Source organism: Uranotaenia lowii, chromosome 2 (genome assembly GCF_029784155.1).
Source record: "Uranotaenia lowii strain MFRU-FL chromosome 2, ASM2978415v1, whole genome shotgun sequence".
In the NCBI taxonomy this organism is placed as follows: Eukaryota; Metazoa; Arthropoda; class Insecta; order Diptera; family Culicidae; genus Uranotaenia; species Uranotaenia lowii.
In genome coordinates, this window is record NC_073692.1 from 221,882,654 (window position 1) to 221,905,815 (window position 23,162).

The 23,162-nt window shown below is 34.3% G+C and overlaps 2 protein-coding genes across 3 annotated transcripts in view; one reads left to right on the plus strand and one right to left on the minus strand.

The window, feature by feature from the left end:
- Positions 1–23,162, plus strand: part of LOC129748269 (protein lev-9) — a 122,152-nt gene that overhangs the window by 51,205 nt on the left and 47,785 nt on the right. For both annotated transcript variants that reach the window (XM_055742808.1, XM_055742809.1), the window contains one exon: positions 54–204. In XM_055742808.1, coding sequence (XP_055598783.1) covers positions 54–204 — 151 coding nt within the window. The remainder of the gene's footprint in view (positions 1–53; positions 205–23,162) is intronic.
- Positions 21–21,338, minus strand: LOC129748270 (bifunctional arginine demethylase and lysyl-hydroxylase psr-1). Its single transcript, XM_055742812.1, has 4 exons — positions 20,988–21,338; positions 8,437–8,946; positions 8,105–8,234; positions 21–308 (listed from the first exon to the last, which is right to left on the minus strand). The coding sequence occupies exons 1-4, from the start codon at positions 21,255–21,257 to the stop codon at positions 223–225; spliced, it is 996 nt and encodes a 331-aa protein (XP_055598787.1). The 5' UTR covers positions 21,258–21,338; the 3' UTR covers positions 21–222.

Sequence of the window (23,162 nt, forward strand, 5' to 3'; positions counted from 1 at the left end):
ACCATCTTTTTTAGAGGGAGTCAAAATTTAATAAAACTAAATCTTTTAAACAGAGGACGACGATCCGCTTTACCACCGCATTCCGTCGGCCAACGGGTCCTGTGTGTTTCGGAACAACGAACCGCATGTGGTCAGCTTCTACAACGATCTGGAGATAAGAGAAGATATCGTGGAGTTTCCACCGGCAACAACGATCATCTCGAGGTGAGTCACTTTTCTCGCTCAGTCGTATTCTGCTCCTACGGTGATGCTCAGTTCTCCGGAGAGGACGTTCGTTTTATGGTACCATCGATTGGTGTCCAGAACGACTGGAAGAAGAAAAAAATCAATGAGCAAATTCCACATGTCCTCTCTGTATATGATTTATTTATTCAATATAAAGCGAGATCTTAAGCTAAGAGGGATTTTGAGGCCATTATTTAACTACGCAAGCATATGGGAGAGTGGGAAGTCATATAAAAACAAGAAAAAAATATTATGGTGGAAGGGTCTCGAGATTATAAAAGAAAAAAGTCACAATTTAGTACCTAACACAAATTACACGGGGGATATGTACCGTCTGAAAACCGTTTTAACACTTAAAACGGATATCGTTATTTTTCAAAACGAACGCGAACACATACCGCATCTCAATGAAACTTGTTTCCTCGAAGAGATTTTATTTAACTCTAATCGTACATCTTTCGATAATATGATGGCTAGCATCCTACAAATGCCTAAACCACCAACCCACAGAAAGTGTACTATTTATGCCGTAACCGGGATTCGATCACTTGATGACCGTTGGCTTAGAAGATGTCAAGGTCCTCTACGCCACGATTGAATGATTGCTAGGTGAAAGGCATGAATAACATGAATACCTGAGTATTATTTTTAAACAACTATATATGACTTCAAATGAAATTTACTCAAGGTAATCGAAAAAAGTTTGTATTTTATACAAAAAAAATCTGTAATTAATGCCTATTCTTATGCTTATGATACATACACAGCCAGAACATGTCTGCATCCCGGTGAGTAGTAAAAGTTCATTTACTTCTCATCTTTACTCGGCCGGCCCCACTGTGCACCATTTGACGCAGAGACAAATGGAACCAGGGGAGAAGAAACGTGGACAACAGTACCATACGTTCCATGTTTATGAAATTTTTAAAATATAATCGTTGGCAGCACATAAGCTAGAATTTATTCTGCTCCTTGATGTTTTCCAGGCGAGGTCATCCTTCAGGGTGGAAATGAGGTTTTTCAGCACAGAAATCCGGAACGAGGATATTTAGGGTTTTCTTCTAAAATAATTGTTCCATTACAGAGGCGAACCAGCCTGCGGCTTAACATATAAACAAAAAAAATCTATTACATTAGTTTAAATTTTATATGTTTCTTCAAAATTCGGATCTCTAGTCATTGGCGAAACAGTGCCCTTTTTCGCTCTTTTAAAGGAAAAGTACAAAGAACAGAAAAAAACATAATAAGAAACGAAGTGAAATTTACTCTTCCAAAAGATTTCGTGGTAAAAATGAGAAAATTTATAAAATAAAATGAAACTATTTTAGGAAAAGTATCTTCAACAAACCTTTTAAGTTTTCTGTTTTCACTAAATAAGAAAAAAATCAATCTTTACCGAGAACTTGTCTGAATTTTGTGGTGTAAGGTGTATTCTGTAGTTCCAGATTTTTCTCTTGCCAATCACAGCAATCATTGCTTTCCATAATCAGTTTGCTCTTGAGTTGATTACTGGCCAGCCCGTGAGGCAAATAGCAAAAGGCATTTGTTTCAAAATTGCCGACAACTTTAATTATATACCGATTACATTATGCACGTACGGTCAACAAATCTGCAGCCTTCGGAGATATTTCAGCTGAGATACCGGGTCTTAATCATGCTACAATATAAATTTTTATCTTCCGAAAGTATCAATATTACCGCTATCGAGTGGTCACTCATGCAAAACCATTTTATTTTCTATGACAAGTTACTTCCATTAATGAAAATTTGGCTCTTCAATTTTCGTCAACTCAGAAAGTTTTCCTTCAATTAAATACTTTTTCTTCTGCTATTACAGTTATTTACATGATAAACACAAGGCACTTTGAACAAACAACAACCAATAAGTGAAATTAAATTCACAATTCACCACTGATTTAATCACATTTGAATGTCCTACAACTTAATATCAAAATAATTTGGGTACTAAACACCTTCAAACTATGTGTTGAAAGGTTTTGAATGAGATTTTTAAATATTTTTCATTATTTATAGCGATACATAAACAAATTTCCGCGGACAATGAAAAAACGCGTGCGCTGTCATCAAGGCATCGCCTACTTCTTATACAAAAAAAAAACTTATTTTTATGAATCAGAGTTGATAAAGAAATCTAAAAATTTATATAAAAAACTATTATTTAAGAAATATAGAAATAAATTAAGAAGTCTGAGAAAATGTCAAACTATTTTGATCTATGACACAAATTATAAGAAGAAAATGTGTTCGAAATTCTCAGAAGTTATATTTTTTTCCTTTTTCCACAATATTCGAGAGAATATTATGTGTTCAAAGCACGTGAGACCTGCGACATGAGAAAGCGAAACATGAAAAAGAGAGTCTTGAGAAGTTAAGGTGTGAAATGGTGAATGTGAGTCGTGAGTCGTGGTAGTCTACCCATTTTCTGGGATGATAGATTCAAGAAATAAGAAGTGATACAAAATAAGTGAGACGTGAGACTTAAGACCTACGAAAATGAGACGTGATATGGTGGACTCAGACGTGAGATGTGATGAAATATGAAGTGAGATGTAATAAGATGGCACGTGAAAAGGTGGCATGTAAGAAGATGAAACGTGAGAAGGTGCGAAGTGAGAAGGTGAGACTTAAAATGAGAGATGTGATATTTTGAACGTGAGATACGAGAAAATAGACGAATACCAACACCAACTGTGTAAAAATATTTCTCGAACGATCATCATTTGGGATTTTTAGTTGAAATTCCGATTGTAGCAATCGACCGTGCTACAAAAAATTCATGTAAACCATACTTATTTATGTGAAAATATCTGCTGAATCGATTGCTATACTCCAATTGTTATTTTTACTACAAGTGGCTCATTTTTCCTGTTTTCCCCTAAACCACACCCATGTAACTTGTCGATAATTCTTTCTATACGCTCAGTGCTGCTCCCTTCTGAGAAGAGGGATCATAACAGGCGACTAAAATAGCTTGTACACTAGACTGAGTCGATTTGGGGTTATTTTGGAATTTCTCAAACCCTGGGGTCGTTTACATGAGTAAATTTAAACTTTAAGGTTTGTATTGGAAAATTGAATATTTTGTTCAGAAAAATCAACATTATTTTTGTTTCGTCTGTGGAACCAAGCCAGCTGATGGTTTTTGTGTCAATTTATAAAATTCCTAAAGGAAATTTTCCGCTGAACAACTTTGTCGAAGACCGTAACTTCTTATTCTATCAAAAAAAAGAAAAAAGAAGTTATTAGCTGCTTAACAGGGGTATGCCTTTTTGCAATGATTAACAGTAAATTCAATTGACATCACTGCTTGAGCCTCGCAAAGTGTTGCATGGAAAGAAGTCACGCAATACCTCGCTAGGCACCCTGCAGAGATGTCAATTGAATTTATTTTTAATCAATGCAAAAAGGCATACCCCTGTTAAACAGCTAATAACTTTTTTTTTTGATAGAATACGAAGTTACGGTCTTCGACAAAGTTGTTCAGCGGAAAATTCAGACGAAACAAAAAATTCAGACGAAACAAAAATGATGTTGATTTTTCAGAACAAAATATTCAATTTTCCCATACAAACCTAAAAGTTTAAATTTATTCATGTAAACGACCCCAGGGTTTGAGAAATTCCAAAATAACCCCAAATCGACTCAGTCTAGTGTACAAGCTATTTTAGTCGCCTGTTATGATCCCTCTTCTCAGAAGGGAGCAGCACTGAGCGTATAGAAAGAATTATCGACAAGTTACAGTGCGAAAAGATATACTCCTGTTAAACAGCTAATAACTTTTTCTCATTATAAGATACGAAGTTACGGTCTTCGACAAAGTTATGCAGCGAAAAATTTCCTTGAGAAAATTTATAAATTGGCACAAAAACAATCATCTGGCTCGATTCCACAGACGAAACAAAAATTATGTTGATTTTTCAGTACAAAATATTCAATTTTTCCATACAAACTTTAAAGTTCAAATTTATTCAAAACAAAGCTTTTTAGACCCCAGAGTTTGAGAAATTTCAAAATGATCCCAAATCGACTCGTCTATTGTACACCCTCCATGGGGTCGATATTTAGTTTGAGTATTCAACAACGTCAACGTCAAATAATATACAAAATTATCAAAGCAACCATTGTTCGTATACGCACTGTTGGTATCAATTTTAACATGCTTGTTTTTATGAGCGAATAGATTCCCAATTGAGCATTCAGTAGATGATTTTCTTCTCGGACAGAGTACAATAAGAAAAGCTGAGTGTAGTGAATAAAGGATTAATATAATATTTACGAAAACAAAAATGAGTATGCCATTTGATACGGTCGGTATCGATTTTTGAAAAGGGCCAATACGCCAAGACCTCTGTTTTGAGAAAAACGCATTCGAAGATTCAGAAAATATAATCTATTGCCTATTTCGCTGTATCTTATCACTATCCTAACTTAGTACCAAAACTTCTTTAAAATAAGCGTAATTTCATTCCGCGATAGTTGAATATAGGTTGTCCGAGATTGTAACGTAAGAAAAGAATAAATTGGATGTTTGGCCCTCTTGATTGCTCATTTGGTTGATTCGCTAAAATGCACCTCACCTTAATAGCAAATTTCAGGCAAATTTCGGCTTGAAAACTGAAAATTAAAGTTGTTTCAATAAGCACATTAGCACAATTTCAGTAGATTACTATCACCAATTCACTGATAGGGTAAATGTACCCGACCTTGGCCCCTAAGGCATGGTTTACCCTTTTTTTTCGACATTCCTACCTTCCTGTTGAGTGCACCATATAACATCCTTTGAAGAATTTACTTGCTAACTTGCTTAGAGTTCAACAAAAATATGTTTTCTCTATGGAACTTTCATTAATGTGAGTAAAATGCATGCAAATTATTCACTGCGGTGCTCCAATTACTTGGCCGCCGTACCAATTGTTTGCCGTTTCGATGATCCGATTCTTGGTCACCAGCAACGTGCAATAGATCTTTATCAACAATGCTCAATTGACAGTTAACAGAATCCTTGGCTATTCTGAATATAAGGCCACTGACAGAATGACGTCAGCTGAGCGTAAAGTTCTATGCGACGATGGAACACCGGGCGCCACGCATACAACAAAAAGGCATTTGAAAACATTGATGAAATTTGGTTGAAAGGGAAGCACAAAATAAGCTTTCATTTCAAAAAGTCGGAAGTCCAGAAATTCCGCAATGTGATTGCGACACATAGGGTTATTTTCACTACCAAACAACTGTCTTCATATTGTGGAGTTTGGTTTCATAAAGTAAGAAATTGAAAAAATCCTTGAATGGTATTTTAAAATTTTGCCCTTTTGAATTTGTTAGCTGAGATTATGAGCTTCTAGTAAGAGCCATCTCGAATGCCCGGGGCGTTGCGCAGTAGTTTGACACGCCAAATAGATGTTAGAATATAAACCTTGCTGAAACTTTTTTTTTAATTCGACTCACATCAATTATTTTAAGGAATAATTGGAAAGCAAACGATATTTTCCTGAACTTTCAACTTCTGTTTCCATGAAAAAAAATTAGAACAAAAATCCAAAAAATTAAATCTGAGTAGGTATATGGTTCAAAAGCAATAGAAAACGATTCCAAAACTCAATTAATTATGTATTTTATATACTAAAGTCATAAATTGCCATCGATCTAACAATTTTTAGATAAAAAAAACTTAATTTAATTTGGTTTTTTTTTTAATATTTCGAACCACTGTGTTCTGTAGGAGACCACGTGGCTTTTGCTCGGCAGACTGCAATGCAAATGCTGTTCGCACGCATACCAATGTACCTTCGATTCATGGTTCCCAAATAACGATTTTTGCATTTTCAATGCTCGGATATGACTTTTAGTTAGTCGAATCACCTATGTTCTCCAACTTATTTCGAAGCTTAAGTTGATAGCAAAGGTCTTATCATACAACCCAATTAGTATGAAAACATTTGTGCGTAGTTTTAAATGAAGTTTTAGGGAAAACATCAGCCTAAAAAAACCTCTTTAATGAACATGTATTTTTTCCCGCTTCCAACACTGGTGGTGTATTTCGATTGAAGTTGCATGCCAAGAAAAGGAACAAAATTAGTTTTAAATTTGTATTCAAAACCTAAATAAATATTCACTCTTTAGTCTTTCTAGTATTTTTTTATTTTTTGCCGAGTTCAACTGTAAGCATGTGTATTTATTGCAAATTTTTCAAATGAATGTCCGCGTTTGAAATCGCATTTGAATTTAACAGTTGCACTAGAAGAGTGAGTTCATCTGATCTTCATAAGGTGATTTCCAACATAATTTCCTCGGATGCAGATCGAAAAAAATTAACTTCTTCATTAAAGTACAAAAAATCAAAAAAATCGGTATGCACAGATTTGAAACAAATTATTCTCTTCGCAATTAAAATATGTTCAAAATTTTTTAGCTCAATTTGGACCTGAAAAACATGAAAAGACATGTTGGCATGACAAGAAAAGGACCATGCCAAAATAGGGCTCACTTACCCTATTTGTGTTATTTAGCTTTGCAAATCCGATTTAAAAAAAAGTAGAATGTCCTTTTTTGATCCCAAAATTACTATTGGCCCTTTTGTTCGCAAGGAAATTGGGGAGGGGAAAAACCCTTTTGAAAAGAAAACAAAATAAAAATGACGTTTGGTCCTGGTATCATAAGGCAAAAGGGTCAACCCTAATTGGATACTCATAAAAAATTCTATTAGCCTTATTTAAAAAAATAAATTTTACGATGCTAAATCGAAAAAAGTAAAAAGAAGATCGTATTTTCGGATGTAAAATAGAGAGTTCAACACGTTAATATGATTATCTGGATTTGTTAACAGTTGGCGCATTCGCCGTATTCAAAAATCAATACCGAAGTGTTTTCCGGATGGCAATATAAGGTTAATAATTCGTCCAAAAGATCAACCAAAATATATTTTCACAATTTAAAGCATTATAGATGGCTCTGTAGTACTTACTTCCAACAGATATACTTTTGAAGCCGATTTGTTTTTCCAAGACACACATTGGTTACCATGGCTAAATGCATGAATCTTGTTGCCGGAACCCTTAACGGTCTTTTTTCTGAATATCTCACCATTTATACCTTTCCTAAAAGTTTCAATTTGTATTTTTTTTATTTCAACTGAATTAGAAAGAAATGCGCCAACTTTTTTGTCTAGGGATTTCAGTCTAGAAAATATCATTAAACCATTTTTTTTCTTCATCCGACATTTCTACCAATCAAATTTTTCAGACATTTATAGGGTTTCAAAAAATCCCGGAAACCTCCACTTTCGATTTAAAGATGGCATCGGACCTGTTACGACATTATTGTCCCATGTGGAAGAACGTTTTAAGAAGTTCTCGTAAACCCAACTAAGAGGTGCCGTTGGGGTAAAAATTAAGTATATCGGCTTCATTGAGGAAATAAATGCGATGGAATATTTACTTCAAGCGCAATGCAATAAGCAAAATAATTTTATGAATTCCTCGTTAAAAGTTTGTAACGTTAGTGGTTGGAGCCATTGAAATGCTTCGGGCGACGTAAAATACATTGAAGTGGATGCTAATCAGTAGATCTTCGAACAAGAGTTTTTCGTTGGCAATTTTCACTTGAATGTTCCGGAGATTTTCCAAAAGAAAGGACTGATAAATTTGCTACAAAGTACTTGTTGTGGCGACGATCTGTTGATGCGGCAAATTACTTCGTTAATTGTTCCAATTGTTATGGATGGTTTAAAAAAAAACTAAACTCAGGCCCAATTCTAATGTATAAAAAAATACTTCTGATCAAAAAATTAATTTAAACTTTGGGACTAAGCAATTTATAATGTTTTTGAAAGTTCAAAATCATATCAATATTAACTTACTCGTTTCTCCCGTTTTGACCACAACCGATAGAAAGTTGCAGCTGTAATAGCATTCCGGCGGAGGTGCCAGAATCCATTCCTTGGAGCCCTTCAGCTGGGATTGCCACGATGGAAGCCGGACGTTGTCGACCTAGGAACAAATGGAAATATTATTCAAAATCATTAATGCGAGTTGCTTGATGATTTATTTAAATAATTTTTGTTGTGTATAATAAAATTGGTCATTTTAAAAAAAATACGATAATTTATTGTTGGTTGTGTTAAATTGAGTAGCATCTGCTCGTCCATACCCGATCTATTCCCAGCTTACAACAATCAATAACGTCACTTACATGCATATGAGCTCCCAGACCAGTTCCGCCCATAAACACCCAATCCACGGCATTGTTCTCGGACGCCTTGGGCAGGAAGTAAGGCCGTCCATAGTGTTGCCGAAGCTCTCTCACAATTTCCGGATCGCAGTTGCTCCACCCAAAGTACCACGGTTCCGTACCGGCCGCATAATTCACTCTGGCCTCGTCCAAACTCAACGCCTCCCAGATGCTACGAAATCCGGTGCGGTAAGGAAAGAACTGACATCTGGCCGCCTTCCGCCGTCGGCCGTACCGTTGGTAAACATCCTTGAAATACCAATAGTCGAAGCGCTCGACCGCTGTCCAATTGGCAGTGGCATCAGTCACAATAACTGGGCCACCGGAGTAGGCAAACTTCCGCTCGAACTCATCCGGGTCCACGTTGGCCAGCCGGGGTACAGCGTCAGTCACAACATGGCTACAGAACTCGCAGCTTGACTCCGGAGGGCGGAAAGCCTTTTGCAGCTGCTGGGGCATTCCGACAATGCACTGCATAGCTCATCGGTAAACGTATGCGAAAATGTGAAATGAAACATTAATATTCAGCACGAGGCAGCATTAGCCGTAAACGGTTTCGTTCAGAATACAGTGGCGTACGATGGCTTCCGGAATGATTGGCTGATGACCTCAACAGCTGAATTTCAGCAAACATTTGTGTTAAATTTTCAGGGAAACCTAATCTGATATTCAGCATATCCGGCTATGAGTAGTAAAAAAAACTTTATTATGTTCTCCTAAATTTTTTTTTTTTGGTAGGTTGAAGGTTTTTTTTTCTATTATTTACACAAACTAAATTGGAAAATTGGATCAGATTGAGCAAGGAAAATAATTGTTCTACCTTGATGTATGGCTTAGAATTCATCATTATTTTTTTTAACTTGTTAAACATTGAATTTGATAAAAAAATCGTTCGTACGAAAAATTAGTGTGAAAGTAAAAAACGACAAAGAATCTATAAAAATAAACAATTCCGATAAAGAAACGCTGCGAAAAGAATCTGAGTGTTCTGAGTCGACATGCAGACGGTTTTGAGAGAAGACTTTGTGCGGATTTTGTGTGTAAAAAAACTTCTGTAAATTCATAATTTTTTTCTCGCATGGTAGATTTTTTGGCCCTAAAGTGACTTTATGTTGCCTCGTCAAGATCATTCAATCCATATATTGCACATCCGTGTACATCAGAAAACCAAGTTCTATAGGGGAGAGTGGGGATACTTGATCCACTTTTCTTATTTTCACCATATCTTTTTGGAAAAATTTAGCAACTCGCCGTCTTTGACATTTTCTGACAGCTTGTAACTTCAAGTTTCTATGCTCCAAAAATTAGAACGATACTTAAACCCGTTGATGTACTAGAAGCATTTTCGTGGGTGTAAAAAAAATGCGATGTTTCTGAAGTTATGGGAGACTTGATCCCCTATTGAAGGAGACTTGATCTTCCATTCAGGAAACCCTAATCCTTGTATAAAAATAAAAAAAAACCCAAGATAGAATGTTAATTGACTATTTGGGTCATGTTTGTTCTCATTTCACAATTTATAGCAGACATTAGAAGAAAATTCTATAACTTTGTCTCAACGCTAATAACAATGCATACTTAAAGGCGCTATATTTTATAATTAAGAGAAAATTAATTATTTTTGCTCTTTTGTTCAGACAATTGTTTGATAAATATTAGTTTTTGGATAAATATTACTAGTTTTGTAATCAGCAATCATAACGATCAATTCAGAAGAAGAATATGTCGTTTGGAAGGGGGATCAATTGTACCCAACTCTAGGGGATCAATTGTACCCATAATCAACATTTTAGAAAACTTTTTCTGAAAAAAGTTGGGAGTTTTCCATTGCTTTGAAAATATGGCATTATGAAGTTCATTTTACGCTCGAACGATTGATACATTGGAACAAATATTTTTTTCATAATTTTCCCACGTAAGGAACATTTTAAAGTGATGAAAAAAGATCTTCAAGTTACAATTTGTGAAATTTTTCAAACAAAGTTCAATTACTCAAACAATTATTTTGTTAAAGTTTTTTAAACTACAAGCATTGTTATTTTGCTCATTTTGGCACATTTTTCTAGAACATTTGATCTTTGTAAGACATTCCAGTTTCGAGATATAGCTAAGGAATCAAGTATCCCCAGGGATCAAGTATCCTCATTCTCCCCTACATATTTGCCAAGTCTCTTTTTTTGATGAACAACTTTGTCGAAAAGTGTAACTTAGTATCTCCTCAAACAACCGACTTATAGACTAGGGTTAACATATCTCGCGACACCAGTACATTGCACAGTGGTTCGAAATGGCTAAAAGTGGAACTGTTTTCCTAGCGCCTCTGTCTTTCATCTTATGTCTTAAGTGTCTTGAGAACATTTGCTTCTTCAAACATGCATCATAATTTGAAAGTATCAAAAGTCAAAGCCCACTACCAACAAATTGAAAATTCTTACTTTTTTATTTCAATAGATGGAGCTATACTAACGTCACAGAATGTTGATATTTTGTGCAAAACGTGTGATTTGAATGCCCAACAAATGTTCAGAACATCTTATTCATGTAAATCCTCATCTAACTATTGTTAAATTTAAAAAACTAACTTTTAAATAACTTTCAAAAGAAATCCTTTATAACTCTGCTCTGAAAGGAGATAGAGTTTTGATGTATTCAACAAGGTTTCATATTTTTACGTATTCTACAACTTTGCAGTATAAAGTAAAGCTCCATCTATTGAAATTAAAAAGCTAGAATTTTCATTTTTTTTATAGTGGACTTTGACTAACTTTTGATACTTTCAAGTTATGAAGCATGTTTGGAGAAGCATATGTGCTGAAGACACTTAAGAGATTAGATGAAAAGCAGCGGCGCTAGGAAAAAAGTTCCACTTTTAGCCCTTTCGGACCACTGTGCATTGGGATCAATTATCCAAAAGTCAGGAGAAACGATTAACATAAGAACTCCGTGCATCCGAAATCTAGTTTTCTGAGCACATGCGTTATCTCAGCCATCAGGTTGACACAAGATCCTTATATTTATCGAGATTTGCGCCTGGATGGATGCAAAAGGATCTACAGTAGAACCCCGCCTACCCAAGGTAATCGGGGGAGAAACCACCTCGGATAAAACGAAATACATCGACAAACCCTATCATTTTGCTTTGGTTTTGCATATCATTCAGGTGCATAGCTCGGTTCTTAAATACATGGATTTTATTTTACCATTGAATCGACGTTTCTGGCAAGTTTAGATTTTAATCTTGTCAAAAATGTCAATTTAATACCTTAATAATATATCACGATGAAACAACACAGTTTATATGGATTTTGGATGAAAATGGATGAGTTTACTTTTTTCACAGACACTTTAACGCAGTGGTTTTCAAACTTTTTCTGCTCACCGCTCTTTTTTGCTAAATTTTCGAGCTCACTGCCCCTTTGAAAAAAAACTAAATATTGATCGGTATCTTAAAAACCATAAGCTTTTTTCAATACTCAAATTCATTCTAATGTATGTTGCTTGGAACTAGGATTACCATATCCAGCCAAGGCGAAATGAGTACATTTAGTTTTTCTTAGGGAAATAGCCAGAAATTATACAAAATACCTTCAAATTTAAAAGAAACAAACAAAATTTCTCCTTACACGATCTTATATTTATCTTATTTTATTAGAGGAAATGATTTTGTTTTTCTGGCGAAGATTTCTTAGTTAGAGGTTAAAAAAATTATTTCCATTGACAATTTTTTTTCTCAACTGATTCATAATTCATGCAGTAGATCAGTGATGAGCAAGGCGCGAAACATGTTTGTGCGGCCCGCGAAGCTTTACTCAAATTGAATTTATTCCACAGTTCTTTTTTCAAGGATGGATTGTTTTTTATCATGGGTTCTTTTAAAGGCATACATGCAAAATTATTTCTCGCGTAAGCTTTCATTATGTCGTATGGAACAAAATGCAAACAAATAGTTTTATTACGAAAAAATACAAAAACTGACATAAACTAGTCGCAACTTCTTTCCATTTAGAATATTTGTAGCCTGGACAACATATTTTATATGTGATTTTAAAGTTGTTTTGATAACTTTTGCAGCAGGTTTTTTGTGAATGCTTAAGATGTTTCATACGACGTAGGGATACTCACGCGAGATTTATTGGTAAAACGTTCAATTTTTGTTTTTGTTTGTTGTTCTGATTACATTTTTTCGAATTATTTATTTCCAAATGGTAAATCCAAATCCATGAAAGTGGTTTGGGAGAGCAAATAAAAAATCCGAAGGCTACAGATGATCACAGACGTTTCGCAGCCCGTTTAGTGTGATCATTTTTTTTTCGTTTCAAGCAAAGATACAATTGTATGGTGAATATGCTCAGCAAGTAATTTTTTAAACAAATTTTTACTCTATTAAATTCGGAAAAGGTTGAACAAAAAAGAAGAAAACCAATAAACTAATAACAAGTGAAATATTTTCGTTCTTGAATATTGACGGCAATGAGGAAGGCTGAATAATGAAAACTGGGTGAACCACTCAAGATTTCTTATGGATATGAGTGAGTATGAAAGTTTCGGAAAAAAACAGAATTTTTGCCTAAAATTCTGTGATTCAACCCTAAATGTTTCTGACGATTATCTGCCCTGCTAATTTAATGAAAATTTCATCGAAAAATTATGGAGCTTTGACGAAGTTGGCTTGAAATGTGCTGACTCTTTCCAATCGTATGCACTTTCAATGACTATAAGTATTTTTTCATATTTCACTTACTTATGTACCACAAATTTTAACTAAAAACCATCATATCAAAAATGAGGCAAAATGCAAACAAGACTATGTGTTTTACGCTCAAATTTTGAATGGTGTTAACTTTTGAGAAAATCCAAATATCAAAACGAAATGTCTGTATTGTATTTGCTGACTCCCACGATAAGAATGCATAATTATAACAAATTTCGTCCTTGTTCAAGTTTTAAAGGTGAATCAATATTCGATTCGAAAAAAATCATCTGTCGCCATATCAGAAAGCGTATTTTATCTGTTGCCATATCAGAAAGCGTATTTTAAAAAGCAAAATTTTCGATAAGTTTAGCAATAGAAAATTAGTTTTTGCCAAAGAAGGCCTTGTTTACAAAAATAAGATAAACATGTTACGAAACATTTGGCATTACAATAATTATATTCCGTGTAATCATTATTCTATTTCTGTCCACCATACCATACCATACCATACCGAAACGGTTCGTTTTTTCCCCTAGTTTTAGCGTTTTACCCCACGATATGTTTTCTACCTGGTTAAGTTTTTTACAAAAATATAATCAAAATCGAGGTTCTATCATAATTTTTCCTTCTAGTAAGACGTAAATCAAATCCCTGAATCGTCTTGAACGTTCAATTTGGTTTTACAATGATTGCTTGCGCTGTAAATAGCATTTATGCTTAACTTGTGCGTTCTGTACAGTTTTCCCCTATACCTTTAGGTATCTACCATCAGTTCGAACATAAAAGGGTTTTTTTACAGGAAAATGGTTCAAATTTTTACTTGTGATCAGGGATTGAAAATTAGTCTCATTTGAGCGAGCTTCATAGCTCATTTTTTCCATAGCTCCGGTTACAAAGCAATCGACGAAGCTCCTATCGTTTTTGTCTCCGGAGCTTCGTATTGCTAAGCTCTTATTTGGAAGAAACCTTAGCTCTTTTTTTGGCTTGTGAGCTCGTTAGCTCATGCCTCCAGAGGAGCTTGAGCTTGTTGGCTCAACCGATTCAAATTTGTTGAGCTTGTTTTCACTGCTGCTGTTCGAGAATTAACTAAAAAAGGGCTTGTCGCATGGATTTTTAAAATCAATGTTGGACGGTTTTAGAAACTAGTAAAAGTTACCAGTATTAGAGGATTATTAAAATCAATGTTAGAGAGTTCTAGTAACTAGTTAAAGTTACCAGCACTAGTAACTATGAAATAGTAAAATTTACAATTTTTCGGGAAAAACGCCAAATGAAAGGGCTTGTTGCGTGGATTATTAAAATCAATGTTAGAGAGTTCTAGTAACTAGTAAAAGTTACCAGCAGTAGTAACTATGAAATAGTAAAATTTCGAAATTTTCGGGAAAAACGCCAAATGAAAGGGCTTGTCACGAGGATTATTAAAATCAATGTTAGAGAGTTCTAGTAACTAGTAAAAGTTACCAGCACTAGTAACTATGAAATAGTAAAATTTACAATTTTTCGGGAAAAACGTCAAATGAAAGGGCTTTTTGCGAGGATTATAAAAATCAATGTTAGAGAGTTCTAGTTACTAGTAAAAGTTACCAGCACTAGTAACTATGAAATAGTAAAATTTACAATTTTTCGGGAAAACGCGAAATGAAAGGGCTTGTCGCAAGGATTATAAAAATCAATGTTAGAGAGTTCTAGTAACTAGTAAAAGTTACCAGCACTAGTAACTATGAAATAGTAAAATTTCGAAGTTTTCGCGAAAAACGCCAAATGAAAGGGCTTGTTGTGAGGATTATAAAAATCAATGTTAGAGAGTTCTAGTTACTAGTAAAAGTTACCAGCACTAGTAACTATGAAAAAGTAAAACTTTGAAATTATCGGGAAAAACTCCAAATGAAAGGGCTTGTCGCGAGGATTATGAAAATCAATGTTAGAGAGTTCTAGTAACTAGTAAAAGTTACCAGCACTAGTAACTATGAAATAGTAAAATTAACAATTTTTCGGGAAAAACGCCAAATTAAAGGGCTTTTTGCGTGGATTATTAAAATCAATGTTAGAGAGTTCGAGTTACTAGTAAAAGTTACCAGCACTAGTAACTATGAAATAGTAAAATTTACAATTTTTCGGGAAAACGCGAAATGAAAGGGCTTGTTGCGAGGATTATAAAAATCAATGTTAGAGAGTTCTAGTTACTAGTAAAAGTTACCAGCACTAGTAACTATGAAATAGTAAAATTTACCATTTTTCGGGAAAAACGCCAAATGAAAGGGCTTTTTGCGTGGATTATTAAAATCAATGTTAGAGAGTTCTAGTTACTAGTAAAAGTTACCAGCACTAGTAACTATGAAATAGTAAAATTTACAATTTTTTCGGGAAAAACGCCAAATGAAAGGGCTTGTTGCGAGGATTATTAAAATCAATGTTAGAGAGTTCTAGTAACTAGTAAAAGTTACCAGCACTAGTAACTATGAAATAGTAAAATTTACAATTTTTCGGGAAAAACGTCAAATGAAAGGGCTTTTTGCGAGGATTAATAAAATCAATGTTAGAGAGTTCTAGTTACTAGTAAAAGTTACCAGCACTAGTAACTATGAAATGGTAAAATTTACAATTTTTCGAGAAAACGCGAAATGAAAGGGCTTGTCGCGAAGATTTTAAAAATCAATGTTAGAGAGTTCTAGTTACAAGTAAAAGTTACCAGCACTAGTAACTATGAATTAGTAAAATTTTGAAATTTTCGGGAAAACGCCAAATGCATTGATTTTAATAATCCACGCAACAACCCCTATCATTTGGCGTTTTTCCCGAAAATTTCGAAATTTTACTATTTCATAGTTACTAGTGCTGGTAACTTTTACTAGTTACTAGAACTCTTTAACATTGATTTTTATATTCCTCGCGACAAGCCCTTTCATTTGGCGTTTTTCCCGAAAATTTCGAAATTTAACTATTTCATAGTTTCTAGTGCTGGTAACTTTTACTAGTAACTAGAACTCTCTAACATTGATTTTAATAATCCTCGCGACAAGCCCTTTCATTTGGCGTTTTTCCCGAAAAATTGTAAATTTTACTATTTCATAGTTACTAGTGCTGGTAACTTTTACTAGTAACTAGAACTCTCTAACATTGATTTTAATAATCCACGCAAAAAGCCCTTTAATTTGGCGTTTTTCCCGAAAAATTGTTAATTTTACTATTTCATAGTTACTAGTGCTGGTAACTTTTACTAGTAACTAGAACTCTCTAACATTGATTTTAATAATCCACGCAAAAAGTTCTTTAATTTGGCGTTTTTCCCGAAAAATTGTTAATTTTACTATTTCATAGTTACTAGTGCTGGTAACTTTTACTAGTAACTAGAACTCTCTTACATTGATTTTCATAATCCTCGCAAAAAGCCCTTTCATTTGGCGTTTTTCCCGAAAAATTGTAAATTTTACTATTTCATAGTTACTAGTGCTGGTAACTTTTACTAGTAACTAGAACTCTCTAACATTGATTTTAATAATCCACGCAAAAAGCCCTTTAATTTGGCGTTTTTCCCGAAAAATTGTTAATTTTACTATTTCATAGTTACTAGTGCTGGTAACTTTTACTAGTAACTAGAACTCTCTAACATTGATTTTAATAATCCACGCAAAAAGCCCTTTAATTTGGCGTTTTTCCCGAAAATTTTTAAATTTTACTATTTCATAGTTACTAGTGCTGGTAACTTTAACTAGTTACTAAAACTTTCTAACATTGATTTTAATAATCCTCGCAAAAAGCCCTTTAATTTCGCGTTTACCCGAAAAATTGTAAATTTTACTATTTCATAGTTACTAGTGCTGGTAACTTTTACTAGTAACTAGAACTCTCTAACATTGATTTTCATAATCCTCGCAAAAAGCCCTTTCATTTGGCGTTTTTCCCGAAAAATTGTAAATTTTACTATTTCATAGTTACTAGTGCTGGTAACTTTTACTAGTAGCTAGAACTCTCTAACATTGATTTTAATAATCCACGCAAAAAGCCCTTTAATTTGGCGTTTTTCCCGAAAAATTGTAAATTTTACTATTTCATAGTTACTAGTGCTGGTAACTTTAACTAGTTACTAAAACTTTCTAACATTGATTTTAATAATCCTCCCAAAAAGCCCTTTAATTTCGCGTTTACCCGAAAAATTGTAAATTTTACTATTTCATAGTTACTAGTGCTGGTAACTTTTACTAGTAACTAGAACTCTCTAACATTGATTTTAATAATCCACGCAACAAGCCCTTTCATTTGGCGTTTTTCCCGAAAATTTCGAAAGTTTACTATTTCATAGTTACTATAGCTGGTAACTTTTACCAGTAACAAGAAATCTCTTACATTCATGTTAATAATCCCAACAAGCACTTTCACAGTTTCTGGTGCACAATAAAACGCTGTTGGCTCACACAGCACCACAATGGCAAAGTCAATACACATCACTAAGCTCAAGTGTTACAATTTTGCTGAGCCAGCAAGCTCAAGAAATTTCGGCTCCTTGAGCTAACAAACTCAAAGCAAAATGCAAAACCTTGTCTCCTAGAGCCAGAAGAGGTATGAGCTTAATTTGAGCATTTATTGTTGGGCTAGAATTGGCTCCAGCTTTCTTCGCTCTCGAGCTTCAAGAGCATTGATGCTCAGCCGCTTGAGCAAGAGCATTTCAATCCCTGCTTGTGATGCTTAACTCCAAGTGCATAGTTTACATGAGTGAGGCCCGCCGGAAATATTTGAAATGAGAATTGGCCCGTTGCAATTGGCCCGTTGCTTCAAAAGGTAGCTCACCCCTGCAGTAGATGGTTAAACCGTTAAAGCATGGATCATCTTAAATCTGGACGAATTAAAACGGGTCTGTCTCGGAGCTATGTAAACGAAATAAAAGTGTTTTGCACTCAAAATGTACATTTTTATTGCACTTTAAAGGAAAAATTATAATATTCCGGATGACTTTTTGAAAAAACCGTGCAAAAACTAGACGATTAATTAAGTTCTTAAAAACACTGTTTTGATTATATTTTTGTAAAAAAAAAATCGAACAAACAGAAAACAAACCGCGGGGTAGAACGTCTAAACTAGTGGACAAAACCCACCATACCGAAAGGGTGCTGGGGAACGGAACAATGATTATAAGGAATGTAATAATTGAAACATCAAATGTTTAGTTACATGTTCATCATTTTTTCGTAAACTCACCATTCTTTGGCAAAAAATCATTTATTATTGCTACCGGTAATTTCGCTTTTCAAAATATACTTTTTTATATCCTTACAGGTAAAACGCCTTCAGGTAGACAACAAAATTCAATATCTTGACTGATATCGTGGCAAATATGACGGCATATTTTTTTTTGGAGTCGAATGCGTGCCTTTTAAACTCGAACAAGGATGAAATTTGTTATAATTATTCATTGTTATCGTAATTTGAGAGTCAGCTAATAAAGAGAATGGTATTTTGTTTGGCATTTAGGTTTTTTTTAAAAAAGTTATCAGCATTCAAAATTCGAGCGTAAAACACGTGGTCTTGTGGGCATTCTACCCCAATTTTGATACAGCAAAATATTTATAGTCTTCAGAAAGTGTATACTAGTGGAAAAACGATGAGCTGTAGATTCATCAGACTGCGCAGGCTGGTTTTCCATAAAACTTGGTTTACTATAAAAGGATACCATACGTACTCTTTTAAGAGTACGTGTATTCTTTTTCGATCGAGAAATAGGCGTACTCTTCTAGTGAAATTTTACCAAATCTTATGCAAAATCTACCAAAGATATACAACTTACAACAAATAACTTTTACATTTAGTTTTAATAAACATGCATTTTTTGTCGTTATAAACAGTGAGCCCATTAAGCGCCTTTAAATACGCAAACAGTAATCAATATGCACAAAATTTAGGTATTGTACAAGAATACTATCAAAGAAAATTTATAATTGCCATGTGAATAATAAAGTTCATGGGAGAACCGAGATATGCGCCTAGATGATATGCAATACCAGAGCAACAGGATAGGGTTTGTCAATGTATTTCGTATAATTTGAGGTTTCACTTATCTAAGATCCTCTCCCCCGACTATCTCGGATAAGCGGAGTTCAACTGTACATCTTTTTGCATACCATCCGGGCGCAAATCTCGATAAATATATGGATCCTGCGTCAACCAGATGGCTGAGATAACGCGGGAGCTCAGAAAACTTGAGTTAATATAAGCGGGGTTCTACTGTTTAACGTTTTTCCTGACTTTTTGGATAAATGATCTCAATGTTCTCTTTTTGGTGTCAAGGGATATGGTGACCCTACTATAAATCCATGAAAAATAACAAGTTTCACGTTGATTCAATTAATCCTTCTGTTTCTAAGAACTAAAGTCGTTTTTGTGAACTTTGTATCTAATAAATGATGACAAAGCTTGTTTGCTACAATAGAAGTGAAGAAACACATCATTCGAAGTCAAAAATTAGGCCGGAACAAATTTCAAATCCTTCTTTTGTCATTCGGAGTTGGAACCTCGCGAGGGGGGGGGGGGGGGACAATAAAATATAATGCAAAAAACAAATAAATTGGAATAAATTGCACGAAATCTTGTATGCAACAATATTGCATACTATATCATTGCACAAAACCTACAAATCAAGTAATTTTTTATCGAAAAATTCAATAAAATCTAGAATACAAAAGGTGAAATAACTCTTACCTTTCAAAATTTGGTATTTTCATCTTTTAATCTTTCGGATACTTGAATTTGTTTTTCGAAATTTAGATAAAATACCTCAAACTTTATTTATTTCCCCCTTCGGGTTTTTTGAAAATTTCGAAAGGGGGGGTGACAAAAGAAGAAAATGATATTTGTTCCAGCCTTAGTGTATTTTGAGAAAGAATGGCATGGGCCATCTTACCCCACTGGTGCGTTTTGTATAGGTTTCCCCTACCTGTCTGGGGTAAGATGCAACAAAATGCAAATCAAAAGGACACCTTGTAATTCTTGTTTCCATATGCTGGAATTCGATTATTTTGCATCACGCGCTTGTCAATTTTTGAACTTCATCCATCCAAATATTTGCTTTTATGATTACTAATAGTATAAATTTTGGAGTATTTTTTACCCCTAAATATATACAACACCTTTATACTTTTTCTTATGAAAGCTTTATGGAGATTTACCGAATATTCGGCCGGCCAAATTCGGTACATCCCTAGTCAGACCAAAACCAAAAATTACTGCAATTGCTATTGTATGAGTAAAGGCATCTCAAATTTATCAAAAACAATAAATTTCATTGCGTTTTTATGTAGATTTAAATATGTTTTAAGTTATTTTTTTTTACAGAGCTGGTGAAAATCGTATGTTCTAAGAAATAACCAAAGAAGCCAATAATTCTTCTGACTATATCAATTCGATGTCCCGTTCACTTTAAAACATTTGTTGCATAAGCGGTAAGATTATCTGTGGATATAAGTATTTTATAAGCCATTGAAGTTTAAAAGTGTTGCATGTTACCGTTAAATTTTCTATTGAACAATCACTTCGGGAAATATTGAAATTTAGTGTTTTGATATAATTCACTAATCCACCTTTTATTTGGATAAGCCGTGCATTTTCAACGCTTTGAAATATTACCACAAATCCATTTCTTTCAAAACATTCCTCGAATTTCGATAAAGTTCAATTCCATATGTTTCACTTCCAATTAAGAGTTGAGCAGAGTTGAAAGCCTTTACTTCGTCCGCCACTGTTTCTTCGTAAGACAACAGTTTACAGATGCTTTTCTAGTAAAGTAGTAACTCAAACCGGGCAGCACCAGCCACCCGACAAACTCATTTACATCTTCATCAGCAAACAGCTCGTTGAGATAATGTTTTCCGATCGCACAAATTAGGAATACGAGAACGAGCTGATGTTTTCGCATTCCATCTGGTCGCCATCGTTGGAGAAAGCTGAGGAAACGGAAGTCCAGAAAAGATCCTCCCGAGGACGAGGAAGAACCGAAAGAACGCTGTCCTAGTTTTCCTAGCGAGGGCAAACAGCTCAACTCAACACCACTTGCGTAGGAATTAATTATAAAATTCTTCAACTTTTTATCGACTTCCTCCATTTCTGATGCCAACGGGCGAATGTCGTCGTCCTCAGTTGTTACTGTAAAACGGGAAACCGAACGAGGATTCACACAGCACGGAAGTTGGCACTTGACTGAAGAGCAGCGAGTGGGTTGTTGAACGTTTGCTCTGATACAAAATGCGACGGCCGACCGGTGAAAGCTTGTAGCTCCAGCAACAGGATCAAAAAGTGAGACGAAAAAAAGAAGGGAAACCGCTTCAATGGCGTGGGATAAAGGCGGAAAATTGTTTCCTCGTAATGCGTCCCTCCAGAGAAGGAGAAGTTTTTATTGGAGCTGATCAAGTTGTTGGAAAAAACGGATTACTTCCCGGTCAGAGAGTATCTTCCAATCAGCTGATACACGCTGGATACTGAGTGGTTTTTGTAATAGGTAGTAGGTTCTTCTAGAAATAATGATGTAGGTTGGTAGAAAGTGAATGAAAAATCCAACTGGCGGAGATGGGTGAGGAAGTTTAACTCGGCAAAGTATTCGTCCATATGGCAGCAAAAAGGTTTTGAAATTCCAAGATTTTAAGTCCTACAGACGGATTGAAAATAGTTGATGAAGCAGAGTTGAAAGTTTAAAATTTGAGGAAACGCCTTAATGTATACTTTTAAATTTATTGGTATGAAGAATAAAAATAATGTTTAATGCCTTTGCCTAGGCTACCGATTTAAATCCCTCTAATTAACCTTTGCAACAATATTCAACACCAATAATGATTGTTAAAGAATTTGTCCCTTGTGGTTTTTTTTCAAATTCTGTTGAGCGTTGAATAGGTTACGTTAAGGGGACGTCTCATTTTCGTATTTTCGCATTTCTGTTGAAACTCAAAATACACTAAGAGAGTTATCAACTGCAAATTAACGCACTTTTCGCTATGATTCTAGATATTTCTTTATGTTGTTATGAAAACCGATATGGTAATAGAAAAGAAGAAAATGATTGTTGACAAACGTGCGAAAAAAAGCATGGGTTCTAAGAGGCGCAAGATGAGAACAGTGCAGTACCGTTTGAATTAATGACTTAATTTTTTAATTCCCTATTAATATCAAGATAACTTTTTGATAAAGCTATTAAAAGGTTTACAATTTTCTACAAACTTTATTTTGTGAATCTTCAGCTAAATTATGAAGATTTAAGAACTAGGTTTCCTCCTTCTGATGCTAATGTCTTAAACAAAAACTACTCTCTCTTTTCTTAATACAAAATATTTCAGAAGCTCATATTTTGTCAAATCTTGCTTGCATTTGTAATAAAATAGGCTAGAACTTTGCTTAAAACACAAACTTTCTATCTATTTCTCATTATGATATTATGTGATCAGGTTAGTACTAATAACAATAGTTTACAGGATTTTTGAACTTAGTAAACTGAAGGTCATTTTAGTTGTTAAATCGGACGCTGAATCCGAAAATGAAACTTAAAAAAATCTCAATGGAACTGTTTTTGAGTTATGCTTCAAATATGAAATTTTGAAAAAATAAAAAAAGTACTTGTACTTAGATTGAAACAGTAATTTGAAATCTCTTTTTTGCATATTAAAGGTGAATAAATTTCTATCGATCATCAGAGCATCATTTTTGCGCATCATCAACTGTAATATTGATGACTTTATAAAGGATTAAAACATAAAGAACTCATTTTTTAGAGAAAAATTAGTTTGAGCGAAAGTTTTTGACTCGATGGTGACACTTAAAAAATCTAATTTTCTATTGGCCTTGAATGTGAATTTTAAACAAAGATTTCAAGTGGTTGTTGCATTTTTTGCATTTTTTAGTTATTTAACGAACCGCAGTATACTAAAGTCTGCTTCATTTAATATTGGAACACAAACAATTGCGTGTAGTTCAGTCATTTATTAACGAATTCATAATTTGTTTTTCATACAAATGTAGCATT

Coding starts and splice junctions, on each gene's coding strand:
- LOC129748270 (XM_055742812.1), bottom strand. CDS start 21,257: ATGGAGGAAGTCGATAAAAAGTTGAAGAATTTTATAATTAATTCCTAC. Junction 8,947..20,987: donor AGCTGTTTGCTGATGAAGAT/GTAAATGAGTTT, acceptor TGAGCTATGCAG/TGCATTGTCGGAATGCCCCA. Junction 309..8,104: donor GGTCAAAACGGGAGAAACGA/GTAAGTTAATAT, acceptor TTCTTCTTCCAG/TCGTTCTGGACACCAATCGA.